Here is a 15,625-nt window from a genome sequence, read left to right as displayed (position 1 = left end):
CCACCTCCTTTCCCCTTCACCCCGCCCATCACCCATTCCTGGGCCCACCACCTTTCCCCCCTCACCCCGCCCATCACCCATGCCTGGGCCCGCCTCCTTTTATCTTCACCCCGCCCATCAACCTCAGTTCCAAGGCGCCATCCTCCTGCCTCTTTGAGACTTGCTCCTTGAGATTCAAGCCTAGGTGTGACACTGCCTTTTGGGCCCTTTTTCTAAGGCTCAGAGGGAGTCTACCACCCTTCTGGGAGTAGCCACCGGGAGAGGCCATTCCGGGAGAGGCTGGTCCGCAGCGGGCCTCTCCATGGCTCGCTGTCCTCTACCACAAAGTCTTCCATGTCTCTTCTCTTTCTGTTTTCTATCTTTTTTTGTACAACTCTGGCCACATGGTTGAAGAGGTGGCCAGTTGGGCTGTTGCTTTACCACCCAGGGACTCTTGGTTCCTCCCCCTCTACCAGCCTCAGCCTGGGGTCCCAAGTCTCGATTCCCTTCTCTGGACGCCATCTTCCTGGTCCACTTTGGGTGACTTTGAATTCTCTCCGTTGGAGGAAGGGGGCTCTGTTCCATACGCACAAACACATCCTCCTTCCAGCTGCTTCTTCCTCTTGTTCCTGCCTTAAAGAGTCCTGTGGCCATAGTTGCCGTCTCCGTGGCTCCCTCCCGCTCCCCGTCCTCTCCTCCAGCGTAGACGCCATCCCTGCATCACTCACCCGCCCCCACTCCGCTCCCCTGCACCCGCTCTCGCTGCCCCAGGAGGAAGCAATAATGGTGTGTACCACATCCTCCCATCCTGGGCAGCCGTCTCCCCACCTTACGGAGCCTGACCCCGCCACCCCCAGCCACAGGCAGTCCCTAAGCAATACAGATCGAGCAAGGCCATTTTCTCCAAGCCATGGGGGTGAGGGGACTTTTAAAAAGGAATGGACCCGGTTCCCCTGCCACATGGAGCCAGTCTGCAGCAGGGCAGTGGGGGCTGTGGTTCCTTGCCTGCCCTGTTACACCTCTGTACACGGTACTGTAGCCCCCACTCCAGCCCCTCCCCAGCTGTCCCTGTCTAGCCCACTCCCCCAACCCCCGATGCTTACAGGGTTTTGGTTTATTCGTCTATTAAGCAAGAGTAGTCTGTCCTCGCTGGGGACGAGACAGGGCCTCCCTCCTTTCCGTGTTTTGTACATACTGTAAGGTTGACATATAAATTATTCTACTCAGACAAAAGGAGATAATGAACTTGTCTTTCCCTGTTGGCCCCATTGGGAAGGCGAGGAAGGGGCTCTCCTCCCTGCCGGGCCACATTCCCTGAACGCAGGGCAGGCAGACGCGCTGTCAGTTCCTGGGAAGTTGTGTCATATCTGAGGAGGCATGAGGGTTGGGCTGGCTTGTTCCCTGTTCCCTTCCTTCTCCAGGAGCCTAGGATGGGGTACAGTGACTGGCCAGACCCCTGGCCTCAGTCAGAGGTCCTCCTGCCAGGGTGGGTGCAGGACCCTGTGTTGTCCACACTGCAGTTGATCAGTTGGTGTGTGGATTGACAGTCAGTCCTCCAGTCTTGTCCCTAATTAAAGCGAGGCTGTCACCGGTGCTCCCGGCTGACAGCTGATACGATACGGCCTCATTCGTTTCCTGGGATTTTTGTTTTGTTTGTAAGGTGTGTGTTTTTTTTTCATGTTAAAGTTATTTATTTTGGGGTTCGGGGCACACATCGGAGGAGAACTTGAGCGATTCAGTTCTCCTTTACCATGCGATCCCCGTGAATCAGACTTGAGATGTCAACACGGACAGCAAAGCACCTTTTTCTGCAAGCTATCTCACCTGTCTTGTCTCTGAAACCTGCCTCTTGTCTCGTGTAACTCAAACTTGTGCTGTGCCGGCCTCAAGCTTGCTATGAGCTGAGGCTGGCCTCGAACTCTGGAATCGCAGGTGTGTGCCACCATGCCTGGCTGTCGCTCAGTCACTTGTGTTGAGACATGGTCTCGCTCCGAAGGAGCTGTGACTTGAAGTCTGGGATCTAGACTCTTTTTTTTCTGTTCTGGTTCAAGGTTTTTAGTTCGGAACAGTCTTGAAGGCATGATCCCTCTGCCTCTGCCTCCCCAAGTGGTAGGATGGTAGGCCTAGGTCTGCACATTGAGTTAATGCCATGCTAGGATGGATCCCAGGACTTCCTGCATACTGCGCAAGCGCTCTGCTGACCGAGGAATAGCCCCTCCCTCCCTGACCGGCACCTTGTGTCCTGGACCCTGAGCAAGCATCCTTCTTACACGCTTTTTAAAAGCACAGTCGGGGACTGGAGAGATGGCTCAGAGGTTAAGAGCACTGACTGCTCTTCCCGAGGTCCTGAGTTCCATTCCCAGCAACCACATGGTGGCTCACAGCCATCTGTAATGAGATCTGATGCCCTCTTCTGGTGTGTCTGAACACAGCTACAGTGTACTTACATATAATAAATTAAAAAAAAAAAAAAAAAAAAAAAAAGCACAGTAGGCCAGGCGGTGGTGGCACACGCCTGTAATCCCAGCACTTGGGAGGCAGAGGCAGGCAGATTTCTGAGTTCGAGGTCAGCCTGGCCTACAGAGTGAGTTCCAGGACAGACAGGGCTACACAGAGAAACCCTGTCTCGAAAAAACTAAATCCAAAAAAAACCAAAAAGATAGTTATGAGCTGTAAGTGGGTGCTGGGAACTGAACCCAGGTCCTCTTGTTCTTAACCACTGAGCCATCTCTCCAGCTTCTGCATTCCTTTTTTTTTTTTTTTTTTTTTAAAGACAAAATCTTCCTGTGCAGCCCTGGCAAACCTGGAACTCATATGTAAAACAGGCTTCTTTCAAACCCAAAGATTTCCCTCCATCTGCTCTGGGACTACAGCTATGCACCACCACATAGGTTGTGTTCTTGTTTAAAGGCTTTCACGTTACATTTATTTAGTGTGGGGCGTGTGGTGACCGAAGGGTGCACACACCATGGTGCATGAGCATTTAGAAGTGGGTTCTCTCTTTCCCCCATGTGAATCCTGGAATAGACTCAGCCGGCTTGGCAGCCAGGCCCTTCCCCTGCAGACTCCTAGCTAGAGTGTGAAGGCACATGCCTTTAGTCCCAGCAGGGACAGGCAGATCTCCGAGTTCTAGGCCAGCCAGGTCAACAGAGTTCAAGGACAGCAAAAGCTACACAGAGAAAGCTTGTCTCAAAAAGACCAATGGGAAAAAGAAAGAACGGGACTGGAACCAGGTCTGGTCACACACTCCTTTAATCCTAACACTCAGAAGACAAAGGTAGATGAAGTGGACCAGGGCCATCCTGATCTACATACTGAGTTCCAGGCCAGCCTGATCTACTTAGTGAGACGGGCTTCATAAAGAAGCTTTGTCTGGAGAAAAAAAAAACCAAAAAGCCAAAATCAAAACCAAAACAAACAAAAAAATCAGTGATGGCGCACACTTTTAATCCCAGCACTCAGGAGGCAGAAGAAGGAGGATCTCTGAGTGTGAGGCCAGCCTGGTCTACAAGAGGAGTTTTAGGTTTTAGGACAGCCAGAACTGCACACAGAAACCCAGTCTTGGAAAAGAAAACATGGGCTGGAGAGATAGCTCAGTGGTTAAGAGCTCGTCTAAGGAGTGGTTACGCCTGCTATTCAGAAGGTCCTGAGTTCAATTCCCAGAAACCACATGGTGACTCAGAACTATCCTTAATGAGATCTGATGCCCTCTTCTGGAGTGTCTGAAGGCAGCTATGGTGTGCTTACATATAGTAATATCTAAAGAAAAAGAAAACAAACTGAGGAAGAGGAGAGGAAATGAGAAGCTAGAAGAAGAGATTCGACTGGGCTGTACAGCCTGTGGCTAGACCACCCAGAGAGGCTGGGGATGGCTCAGGGCAAGAGCTGCCTAGAACCCATGAGAGGTGTCGTGGGGGTCCAGTCTCCTGCCTGGCTTGTGTTCTACCCCAGCACCACAATCAACAAAGACTTTAGGAGTTCAAGGCCAGCCTTGGTTGGTCTTGTTTGGACAAAGTTTAGATCACCTAGAGTTACATAGTAAAACCCTGTCTCAGAAAAGTGATGTCTTCTCTGAGGCCAGCCTGGTCTATAGAGTGAGTTCCAGGACAGCCAGGGCTACACAGAGAAACCCTGTCTGGAGACAAGAACAACAAAAATCCAAAAATAATGTCCCCGAGCTTCAGTTCCCGTCTGTGGACCAGGAAGAGGTGCACGCATGGCTGAGTGATAAAGTGTGCATTTCCTGGACTGAGTCCCAGCCGGCATACCAAATCTGTGTAATAGCATAGTCGGGGTTTAGGGTGCCCTTGAACCCAGAAGTATGGAGCCTTTGCTGGCCTAGAACTGAAGTCAACTGTTCTGTCTAGTGCGGAAAGCAAAGATGTGTGCCGTCACGTCTGGGATTTCTTCCTCTTTTTTTTTTTTTTTAGTTTCAGGTTCACTTGTCGCTGCCCAGCCTGGCTGTTAGTCTGATATGTGGTGGAGGCTGACCTTGAACCCTTACCTCCCGCCTCCACAGTGCTGTGGTGACAGGCACTCGACCCCGCTCTGGGCCTTGTATGCATCCCTTCTGTGAGGCGACTAGGCCCAGTGACTGCTGGGCTCTATGCCGGATAGCTCTAGACCCAAGTGACATTTAGGACAGGGTTTGGAGGGGACGTTACCTGATTGGTGGTGCCAAAAACTGTTCCCGGGAAACAGTCCCTGAGGATAGGGAACCAGCTTGGACATGAGGTGGAAAAGCACACCTGGAAAAATGGAAGTTTTCAGACGATCTTGAACTTTATGCAACAAACAAAGACCCAGCCACTGTCCCAGGGGGGGTCTTCGAAGGCTGGCGAGCTGAGCAAAGGTTACTAGGCTGGAGGTCAAGAGGGCACGAGTAATTCTAGATTGCAGGGAGTTATTGAGTGAGGACACACACACACCCCTAAGTACTGAACATACTTGCTCCCAGCCTCAGTTTCCCCAAGTGAAAAAAGGGTTGGTAGGGCGTTAATACGTTGTATAGTGGAGCAAAAACCAAGCAAGCCGTTGAGGGTTGAGGGTTGAGGGTTACATATGTCAGCTGTCTCAGAATTGCCGGGAGTGGGGGAGGGGTCCATCTTTCCTCAGGCTGAGGGAGCCAGCACTCAAGGATGCAGCCGCAGAAGAAATGGGCGTGGGGACACCATCTGTCTCCCCAGGACTCAGGAGGTGGAGACAGGGTGAGCCAGTCAACGGCACAGCAAATTCAGTAGCAGCCTTGGGCCACATGGGAACCAAACTCTAAAAGAAAAAGCTCATGTCCACTAAGACATTTTCTGCAACAAAGAGACTCTCAATAATAAACAAAGCTGGATTTTACTTTTGGGAGGCAGGGGAGCATGCAGAATATGCCTGTGCCACAGCACCCCATGCAGGGGAGAGACCAACTCATGGGGGGAGTTCCCTCCCACTGGGGGGTTCTGGGGTCTGAGGTCAGGCTATCAAGCCTTCACACAGTAAGACAATTTTTAAAAGATTAATTTAAAAAATAAGCCTGTGGTAAGCGGGTGGCAGCACCTTTAATCCCAGCATTCAGGAGGCTGAAGCAGGTAACTCTCTGTGAGTTCAAGGCCAGTCTGATCTACATAGCAAGTTCCAGGACAGCCAGAGCTATAAGATTGGACCCTATCTCAAAAAATTATTCATGTGTACATGTGCATACCTGTCTGATGTGCACTGCCTATGGAAGCCATAAAACAGGGTCGGATTCCAAGGACCAGACACAGGAGGTTGTGGCCTGCCCAGTCTGGGTGTTGAGAACCAAGCTCATGGTCCCAGCAAGAGTAGCGAGTGCTTAACCACTGGGCCATCTTTCTAGGCATCTATTTTTTTTTTTTAAATAAAGATTTATTTCTAGTTCTAGAGAGATGGTTCAGTGATTAAGAGCACATACATACATACATACATACATATATACAATAAATCTTTTTTTCTGAAAAAAAAGATTAAATAATAAACAGCGTCACACGTAGCCCGGGCCGTTCTGGAGCTCACGTTATATTTCCTAAAGGTTTATTCCACCACACGGGCTTATCCACAGCTTAAATCTGAACTAGTTAATGTATCTACTCAATTTCCCTTGATGACAAATGCAATAACACTACTCCTGTGCAGACTACATGCTGGACATAGTGTGTTTAACTATATTATGACCAACAATCTGTGTTATTCGTCAAATCCATATTATTATGAAATGGGTCCCAAGACAGCTGAGAAAGGAGCCAGAGCTGGGCGCACAAGCCCTCGCGCGCCCCCTGCTGGTTACCTGCAGAACTACATGAACATCAGGAAGCAGCGCAGGCGCAGACCATCTGAGAGGCGGAGCTAGGGCGGGAACTAGGGCTATTCCAAGCTATTATTGGTTGAGGCTGCTGTCAGTTACGGAGAAAATAGCCAATGAGGGCTGCGGCCGCTCAGCTTCTGCTCGGAAGGCTGGGTTCCGCCTCCTGTAGTAGTACTAATGACCTTGCTTTCAATTTAATTTGAACAGGACCCTAAGGTCCTTTTTCCTGAGAGTATCCTGGCCATTGCATCAATACTACTTTAGGGTAATACCTACTTTATCCTTTTGTTTATGAGACAGAGTTTCATGTAGCATGGGCTGGCCATGAACTCTCGTCACCAAGCCTGACCTTAAACTCCTAGTCATCCTCCTGCTTCGTCTCCTCCCTGTTGGGATGGCAGGCGCGTACCACCACCCAACCCTGTGACTTTATCCTGAATGACCTCACCGCTTCCCACTTCCGTAAGGGAAGTCTAATCAGTCACGGTTGCTGGTCCCTGACAGTGCTGTTTCTGCTTCAAACCATCTTTTGTGGTATAAGCACTCTTACGTCATTCCTCAGAGACCCCTAGAATCATTCACCCCTCCTCAAGGTTCCTCACTCTGTAGACCAGGCTGGCCTCGAACTCATAGCGATCCGCCTGTCTCTGCCTGCCAAGTGCTGGGACTAAAGGCGATCTGACGTCTTTCGATTCAATGTGCTCTTCCGTGATGATTAGAGTTTCAAGCTTACCGTCTTCCTGGAGGATAGTGAGTGGAAAACACACACAGGACGGAGGGCAGATTAGCTGATAAGGGAACGTAGCGCGTCCTGTGGGGCATACCTCATGTGACACTGCTTACAGAGCTAGGCTGCTATTTCTCCTAAAATAGCCACAGGAAGAATCCAGTGCACTCAGCATGCATACATATTTTTTAAGGTTTTCTTTTTTTAGGTTTATTTCATTTTTGTGTATGAGTGTTTTTTGCCTGCTTGTACATATGTGCACCACACAGATGTACAATGTGTGTTTGAGGAGGAGGTGAGCATGAGCGCATGAGCGCTACACACCGAACCTGGGTTACTTTAGCAAGAACGACAAGTGCTCTTAACCAGTGAGCCAACTCTCCAGCCCCCGGCTTTTAAATTTTTATTTTACACTCGTGGTGTTTTGCATGTATGTACGAGTGCATCACAAGATGCAGTACCAGAGGAGGTCAGAAGAGGGCGATGGACCCCTAGAACTAGCATCGGGGAGCAGGTAATCCGTGGATACTGGCAATCTAACCCCAGACTGTGAGAGCAGCCGGCCCTCTTACAGTTGTCCAGCCTTTACAGTATTTGGGGGTCATTCTCAAGCATCGCGACATGTCAGCAGGAAGCACACCGCCTCCCTGAAGACATTCGATCTGTTCCCTGGAGTCCCAAGGTGACACCAGAGGGAGGTAGACAGGACCTGCCCAGAGATAAGGATGAAATTCCCACACATGGAATAGCTGGTCTCCATCGGCCACACACTGGCATGATCTTCTAGGAAATCTAGCCAGTTCCATCAACTCCATGTATTTGTTTCTTGGTTGGTTAGCTTGGAGTGTGGTGTGTGTGTGTGTGTGTGTGTGTATATACATGTGTGTATATGTACCTGTTTATGACATTTTTTTCTCTTTTTTTCCTTCCTTTTTTATTTTTTTATTTTATTATTTTATTTTTTAAATTATTTATTCATTTTATGCATATGAGTACACTGTAGTTGTCTTCAGACACACCAGAAGAGGGCATCAGATCTCATTACAGATGGTTGTGAGCCACCATGTGGTTGCTGGGATTTGAACTCAGGACCTTTGGAAGAACAGTTAGTGTTCTTAACCACTGAGCTATCTCTCCAGCCCTATTATTTTATTTTTTGAGACGGGGTTTCTCTGTATAGCCCTGACTGTCTTGGAACTCACGCTGTAGGCCAGGCTGGCCTCGAACTCAGAGATCTGCCTGCCTCTGCCTCCCAAGTGCTGGGATTAAAGGCAAGCGCCACCACTACCCGGCCATTTTCTATATTTTAAAAGGTTTACTTACCTTTGCGTGTGTGGGGATTTTTGCCAAGGTATGAAGCACCCTTGGAGGTCAGCAGAGGGCTTCTGGTCCCCAGGAACTACAGTCACAGAGGGTTGTGAGCTGCCATGTGGTGCTGGGAATTGAACCCAGGTCCTCTGGAAGAGCAAGTGCTCTTAACCTTAGCCATCTCTTCAGCCCATACATATAAAACTTTTTAAAAAATGATCTCCTGCTGGGCATGGTGGTGCATGCCTATGATCCCAGCACTTGGAAGGCAGAGGCAGGCGGATTTCTGAGTTCGAGGCCAGCCTGGTCTACAGAGTGATTTCCAGAACAGCCAGGGCTACACAGAGAAACCCTGTCTCGAAAAAAAACAAAAAGAAAAAAAGAGAAAAAAATATGATCTCCTGGTTAGCCTCAGCTGTCAACTCGACAGCCCAGAGTTACCAGAGGCTGTCTCAGTCAGGGAGCAGCAGCCTTAGATTAGACCACGTTAGCCATATAGACAAGCCTGTGGAGCATTTTCTTTTTTGTTGTTGATGCAGAGTCACGTTAAGTAATGCTAGTCACTAGTTCATGGAGCCCTTGGCCTCTGCATGCTGAGGGCTGGGATTACAGGTGTTGGTATTCTGTCTAAGCTCCACCCCACACCTACCTGGCAATAGCCAGGTATGCCCCACCCCCCCAGAGATCTGGCCCACTATAAAAGGGGCTACTTGCCCCTCCTCTCCCTCTTTGCTCTCTCCACTCTCCCACATACGCTCACCTCTCTGTCTCTGGGGCTCCCTCTCCACGTGGTCATGGCCGGCCTCCACTCCACTTCTCTACTCTCTCTCTCTGCCTTTCTTTACCACTAACTCCCATCCCCTACCCTGAATAAACTATTCTATACCATGCCTGTGTGTGTGTGGTCCCTCAGGGGGAAGAAGTGCCTGGACAGGGGCCTGCCTGGGCACCCCCTTCTCCCACACTGCCGTGCCACACTTCCTTAACCCCTAATCCTCTCTTTTTAAGCCCTTCACTTGGTGCCGTGACTTTGGATGAGAAACACTGTGGGTTTTGCTTAAGTCCTCTCATTGGTGCCGAAACCTGGGACGAGAAACACCACTTGCTTAAGCCCTTTCAACAGGTGCGTGCCACCATGCCCTGTGGAGAATTTCCTTGACTGCTAATTGGTGTAAGAGGCCCATCCTTGGGAACGCATCCTGGGCTGAGCAGAGGCTGGGAGCTGCTTTCCTTATGGTCTCTGCTCAGCCCAAATGACCTTGTTTTAAGAGTTTCAAATTGCTGGGCTCGAGAGAAGGCTCAGGGGTTAAGATCACCGACTGCTCTTCCAGAGGTCCTGAGTTCAGTTCCCAGCAACCACATGGTGGCTCACAACCATCTGTACTGGGATTCGATGCCTTCTTCTGGTGTGTCTGAAGACAGCTACAGTGGACTCATACAAATTTTTTTTTTAAAAAAGTTTCAGATCTGCCCCGCAGGATCATCAAGGAAACCCAGCGTTTGCTGGCAGAACCAGTTCCTGGCATTAAAGCAGAACCAGAGGAGAGCAACGCCCGTTATTTTCATGTGGTCATTGCTGGCCCCCAGGATTCCCCCTTTGAGGGGGGGACTTTTAAACTTGAACTATTCCTTCCAGAAGAATACCCAATGGCAGCACCTAAAGTACGTTTCATGACCAAAATTTATCATCCTAATGTAGACAAGTTGGGAAGAATATGTTTAGATATTTTGAAAGATAAGTGGTCCCCAGCACTGCAGATCCGAACAGTTCTGCTATCAATCCAGGCTTTGTCAAGTGCTCCTAATCCAGATGATCCATTAGCCAATGATGTAGCCGAGCAGTGGAAGACCAACGAAGCCCAAGCCGTAGAGACAGCGAGAGCATGGACTAGGCTATATGCCATGAACAATATTTAAGTCGATCGATCATCAAGTGTACACCACTTCTCCTGTTCTGCCAAGACTTCTTCCTTTTTTTGGGGGGGGGGGTTTGTTGTTGTTGTTCGCATTTAATGGGCACAGTCTTAGAAACATTACAAAATAAAAGCCCAGGCATCTTCATCTTTGGTGATTACATGCACATTAGCAAATCTGTCTTGTCCTGATTCACTGTTGTAAAGCATGAGCAGAGGCTAGAAGTATCATCCGGTTGCTGAGACGCTGAGAAGCAGGCCTCTCCGCTTTGACTCCTCTCCCCATCATGGTTAAAGTACAAGGCACTGTGAATGGAGATTAGTTGTCAGGGTTAGCTGCCAGGGATGTGGGCGTTTTTATTTTATTTTTTTAGGGGGAAAGTAGCTTTATTTTAATTTTATGGCCTCCTTTCCCCTCCCCCCTTAAAGGATCTAACTGCAGTGGTTAATGCAGCTAACCAGTTTTTTTAGAATATGCTCTCTAGCCAAGTCTAACTTTAGACGCTGTAGATGGACAAGCTTGATTGTCAGAACCAAAATGGGAACATTAAATAAAACACCACAGTCCTCACTAATAATATTGTGACTTTGCTGTCAAGTTTAGATCCTCCGTCCCCCACCCCTACTCCCAAAAGACGAAGAAAAGGCTTGTGACCATTTTGTATGGCTTGTCTGGAAACTTCTGTAAATCTTATGTTTTAGTAAAATATTTTTTGTTATTCTAAAAAAAAAAAAAAGTTTCAGATCCCAGCAAGTCCTGCCTCTCAGCTGGTTTGTAAACCTGGCTGCCTTTGATTGGCTGTTTCTCTGGACTGCGCTGGAGATGTTTCAGACGCAGGAGCTTGGTGGCTGACTGTACCCACCCACACGGATCCCGCCATTTTGGGTGTTTAGTCAGAGGGGATGTGTGTGGTCCTTCATCGTGACCGTCGTTCTGAGTTTCCTGCTCGACACGAGCTTGATTGTCCACTTTCTCATTGATTTTTTAATTTTTATGTATTTATTTTTATTTTTTTGGCTTCCCTTCTGCTGCCCGGCATGGGTGCGGGGAACCAGACCCGGTCCTCTTCGATCGCACTGTGGTCCCCAACCTTTCTGCTTCCCTCAGCACGACCTGTATGTAAACCTGCTTCATAGACAGTGTGGCATCGGCAAGTGACCAGAGGCACCTGAGTTTGCTGCCTTGTCACTGAATGACCTTTGGCTGAGCAGACCCTGTCAGAATGCCATCCTTAAAAGCATGAAAGAGGGGCTAGAGAGATGGCTTAGTGGCTAAGAGCACTGACTGCTCTTCCAAAGGTTATGAGTTCAAATCCCACCAATCACATGGTGGCTCACAGCCACCTGTACAGCTACAGTTTACTCATATACATAAAATAAATAAATAAATCTTAAAAAAAAAAAAAAGCATGAAAGAGGGGCTGGAGAGATGGCTCAGCGGTTAAGAGCACCGACTGCTCTTCCAGAGGTCCTGAATCCAATTTCCAGCAACCCCACGGTGGCTCACAACCATCTGTAATGGGATCTGATGCCCTCTTCTGGTGTGTCTGAAGACAACTACAGTGTACTTACATATAATAAATACATAAATCTTTAAAAACTATATTAAAAAAAAGCATGAAAGAGAGCCGGCCATGGGGTGCAGCCTTTGACCCAGGGTCTTGGGGGATAGATGCAAGTGGATCTCTGAGTTTGAGGTTCTGTGTAGTGAGTTCTAGGCCATGGGTATTCAGACCCTGTCTCAAAAAAAAAAAAAAAAAGTTGGCGTGCTGTGAGGCACCCACGTCGGGTAGGAGAACCCCCTGCTTCACAAGAATCCCCCAATGAGGATCTGAGCTCAGTAATAGAGAGTCATAGAGCCCCTGCTTTGAAACCCTGCGCCCCCAGAGGTCAGGGGTGTGGCTGGGCAGAGTGGGCTTTCAAGGCACCTACGAGCCGTGAAATTTAGCTCCGTGAATTTTAGCTCCAGCATAGTGAGGTGAGAGAGACAGAGAGAGACAGAAAGAGAGACACAGAAACAGAGACAGAGAAAGAGACAGAGACAGAGAGAGAACTTGTTAATCACCTGTCTCTGGCTTCGCTCCTCCAATCCGCTTGCTGCTTCTGCAGTACGTGCCTACCCACACGCGCTGAACCTGAATCACCGCAGCCCCGCCCTGGATGATAGCCAAAGCCTTTCGCCTTTTGCCCGGCATTCCCGATGCACGCCTGGCCCTAGCCAAGTCTGTTGATCTGAGTACCAACCTCATGAACTTTGAGGTTTCAGTTTGACCTCCACCCACCTGCCCCTCCCGTGTTGGCTGGTGAATTTATTTATTTATGGCCGTGCTGGGATTGAGACTAGGGCTTTCCATAGAGTTCCCTCACTGCCCTGCCTGACTGCAATTCTTTTCTGCAGTGGGACCAACTAGGTTGGGCTTTTGTTTGTCTCTTTGTTTTTCAAGACAGGATTTCTCTGCTTAGCTCTGGCTGTCCAGAATCTCACTCTGTCAACCAAGCTGGCCTCCAACTTAGAGACCCACCAGCCTCCCTTGTGCTGTGATTAAAGGTTTAAAGGGGTGCACCACCACCGCACGACTCACGGGTCTTTATTTTTTTCTAATGTATGCATATATGCTGTGCATGCAGATATATGTAGACGCTTGCAAGTGTGTCTGGGCGATTTTCTGTGGCCTCAATTTAACATCCCGACTTCATAGCTCTCTTATTTTCCCTGGCAGGGTCTCCAAGACTCAGCCAGCAGGGAGAGCTGGGTGCAAGGGGCTGGGTCTGAGGCAGCACTCTCCTGTGGTAAAGTGATTTATCCACGCATCTCCCCAGCCACTGGGGGGTTTGGGGTTTTGTTGGGGTTTTTGTTGTTGTTGTTGTTGTTATTGGTTTTGCCTCAAGATAAGATCTTGGGTTGGCAAATGGTAAGGATGCCCACTAAGCCTGATGTCCCCCAAGCCTGACTCTCTCTCTCTCTCTCTCTGACTTAACAAAAATTAAAATCAAATTAAAATGAGAAACGTGCTTTCACTTGGGTGGTGGCAGAGGCAGTGGCACGTCCTTTAATACCAGCACCTGGGAGGCAAAGGCAGGTGATCTCTGTGAGTTCAAGGCCAGGCTACATACAGAGTGAGTTCCAGGATAGCCTGCGCTACACAGACAAACCTTGTCTTGAAAATCCAAACCAAACAAAAACAAAAAACAACCAAAACAAAACAAAAACAACAACAACAACAAAAATGGCTGCACAGTTGTAAACCCAGTTGAGGGAAATAGGCAGGAGGACCCTGAAGCACACTGGCCAGACACTCAGCCTAATCGATTAGCTGCAGGTCCGAGTAGATCATATCTCAGAAAGTGCTGCAGACCGTGTTCCCGAGGAGTCACATCTGAGCTCTGACGTCACATGTGTCCGCAGACACACATGAACACAAAAACAGAGAGACTGGGGAAGGGTGGGTGAACTGGCTCAGTGGGAAAGGGGCTTGCTACCAATCTGGATGATTCGATTTTATCCCAGGGACCCATGGAGTAGAAAGAATCAGCCAACTCTAACACATCGTCCTCTGGCCTCTATCCACACACAGGCCGCAACACACTGACCCCAACACACAAACACACAATAAAGAAATGTAAACCACACTGGGAGACAGGCAGGGGCTGCACAAGCCTCCAGAGGCAGAGAGACAGGCAGATCTCTGAGTTCCAGACCAGCCTGGTCTATAGAGTGAGTTCAAGGACAGCCAGGGCTACACAGAGAAACCCTGTCTCGAAAAACATTAAGACAAATTAGAAAAAAAAAAAAAAGGAAGGAAGGAAATGCTCGTTTTGGGGCCTGAGGATGTCTAGCTCATTGGTAGAGCACATATTTAGTGTGTGATAGACCCTGGGTTCAAGCCCCAACACGGGAGGGGGGTCAGCAGCTTAAATCTGGCCCCCAGCCGATCTCACCCCTGCAGGGCGTGCTTAGCTGTCCAAAGTCCTGTCTCAGAGATAACGACCAACGAACGCACCTGACCCTGAGACCCGGCAGCTTCCGGGACTCAGAGCCCTTGACCTGAGCGAGCGAGCGAGCGAGCAAGAGGGCCGTAACCCTCCCCCGACCCCACCACGGAGGGAGGCCCGGTGAGAGGAGATGCACTGGGAGCCTCATCTCCTCAGGGGCACTCGGTTCTTCCGACCTCCCTGCCAGGCACAGGACCTGCAGTAGTTTCCTTTATCCACATGCTGAGTGGCGCCAGGGAGAGCCAATGAGAAGGCTCAGTGGGGAGAGGGGCTTGCCGCCAGCCGTCGGCCCACGTGGCAGAAGGACCCACTCCTGAAAGTTCTCCTGACCTCCACATAACCGTCAGTGTGTCTGCACCTCTCCCTCTCCCCAAACAAGCATGATTCAAATTGTAAGAAAGATCAGAAATGCTGAAAATGCGACGCAGGCGGCGTCCACGAAGTCCCTGGAGGCTGCCCACGTTGGAGGTTTCCTCCTACCGCCTTCTCTTTCCTTCCGTCCGGACCCTGCAAACCGTGCCGCAGGCTGCCTGGCAGCCAGAGAACTATCTGCTTCCTTCACCCTTTAGAAAAATCATTTTTTAAGAATGTATGTGTGCTTTTGCGAGGTCACATGCAAGCACACAGCACACGCACACAGGAGCCTCTCCAGGCCCCGAAGGGCTGGGATGGAAGGTGTGCACCACCACGCCCGGCTGCGAGGGCTCTGTTGAGCTTCAGTTCCAGCTTTCTGACAGACTTTTTAGGTATATGTAGCTGTGTGTCTGTCTGTCCATAATTTGTGGACAAGTGCCCCACAGATAGCTCTGGTTCTGAGCCAGGCTCTGGTCCTTGGGAAGAACCAAGAAGCCACCTCTCTACCCTAATTCATTTGCTGTATGCCATGACCTCAGCATGTAGCTTGGGCTGGAGTCCAGCTCTGCCTGTCCCTTCCCAGCGCTGCGATTAAAGGTGTGTGGGGCTGGAGAGATGGCTCAGCGGCTAAGAGCACTGACTGGTCTTCCAAAGGTCCTGAGTTCAAATCCCAGCAACCACATGGTGGCTCACAACCATCTGTAATGAGATCTGACACCCTCTTCTGGGGTGTCTGAAGACAGCTACAGTGTACTTACATATAATAAATAAATCTTTAAAAAAGGTGTGTGGCCGGGCGCTGGTGGCACTCGCCTGTAATCCCAGCACTTGGGAGGCAGAGGTAGGTGGATTTCTGAGTTCGAGGCCAACCTGGTCTACAGAGTGAGTTCCAGGACAGCCAGGGCTATACAGAGAAATCCTGTCTCAAAAAACCAAACCAAACCAAACCAAACCAAAAGATGTGTGCATCACACCTAGCTCCAGATATATGAGAGATCTTGCTATGTAGCCCAGGCTGGCCTTGAATCACAATCCTCCTGC

The 15,625-nt window shown here is 49.5% G+C and overlaps 1 protein-coding gene across 1 annotated transcript; it reads left to right on the top strand.

Moving 5' to 3' along the window:
- The first annotated feature begins 9,459 nt into the window (after positions 1-9,459).
- On the top strand, positions 9,460-10,297 carry LOC127689811 (ubiquitin-conjugating enzyme E2 N-like). Its single transcript, XM_052189394.1, has 2 exons — positions 9,460-9,466; positions 9,784-10,297. The coding sequence occupies exons 1-2, from the start codon at positions 9,460-9,462 to the stop codon at positions 10,239-10,241; spliced, it is 465 nt and encodes a 154-aa protein (XP_052045354.1). The 3' UTR covers positions 10,242-10,297.
- Positions 10,298-15,625: the final 5,328 nt, after the last annotated feature.

Source organism: Apodemus sylvaticus, chromosome 7, assembly GCF_947179515.1.
Source record: "Apodemus sylvaticus chromosome 7, mApoSyl1.1, whole genome shotgun sequence".
In the NCBI taxonomy this organism is placed as follows: domain Eukaryota; kingdom Metazoa; phylum Chordata; class Mammalia; order Rodentia; family Muridae; genus Apodemus; species Apodemus sylvaticus.
The sequence above is the reverse complement of the archived record's forward strand: the minus strand, read 5'-3'. Positions and strand labels throughout refer to the sequence as shown.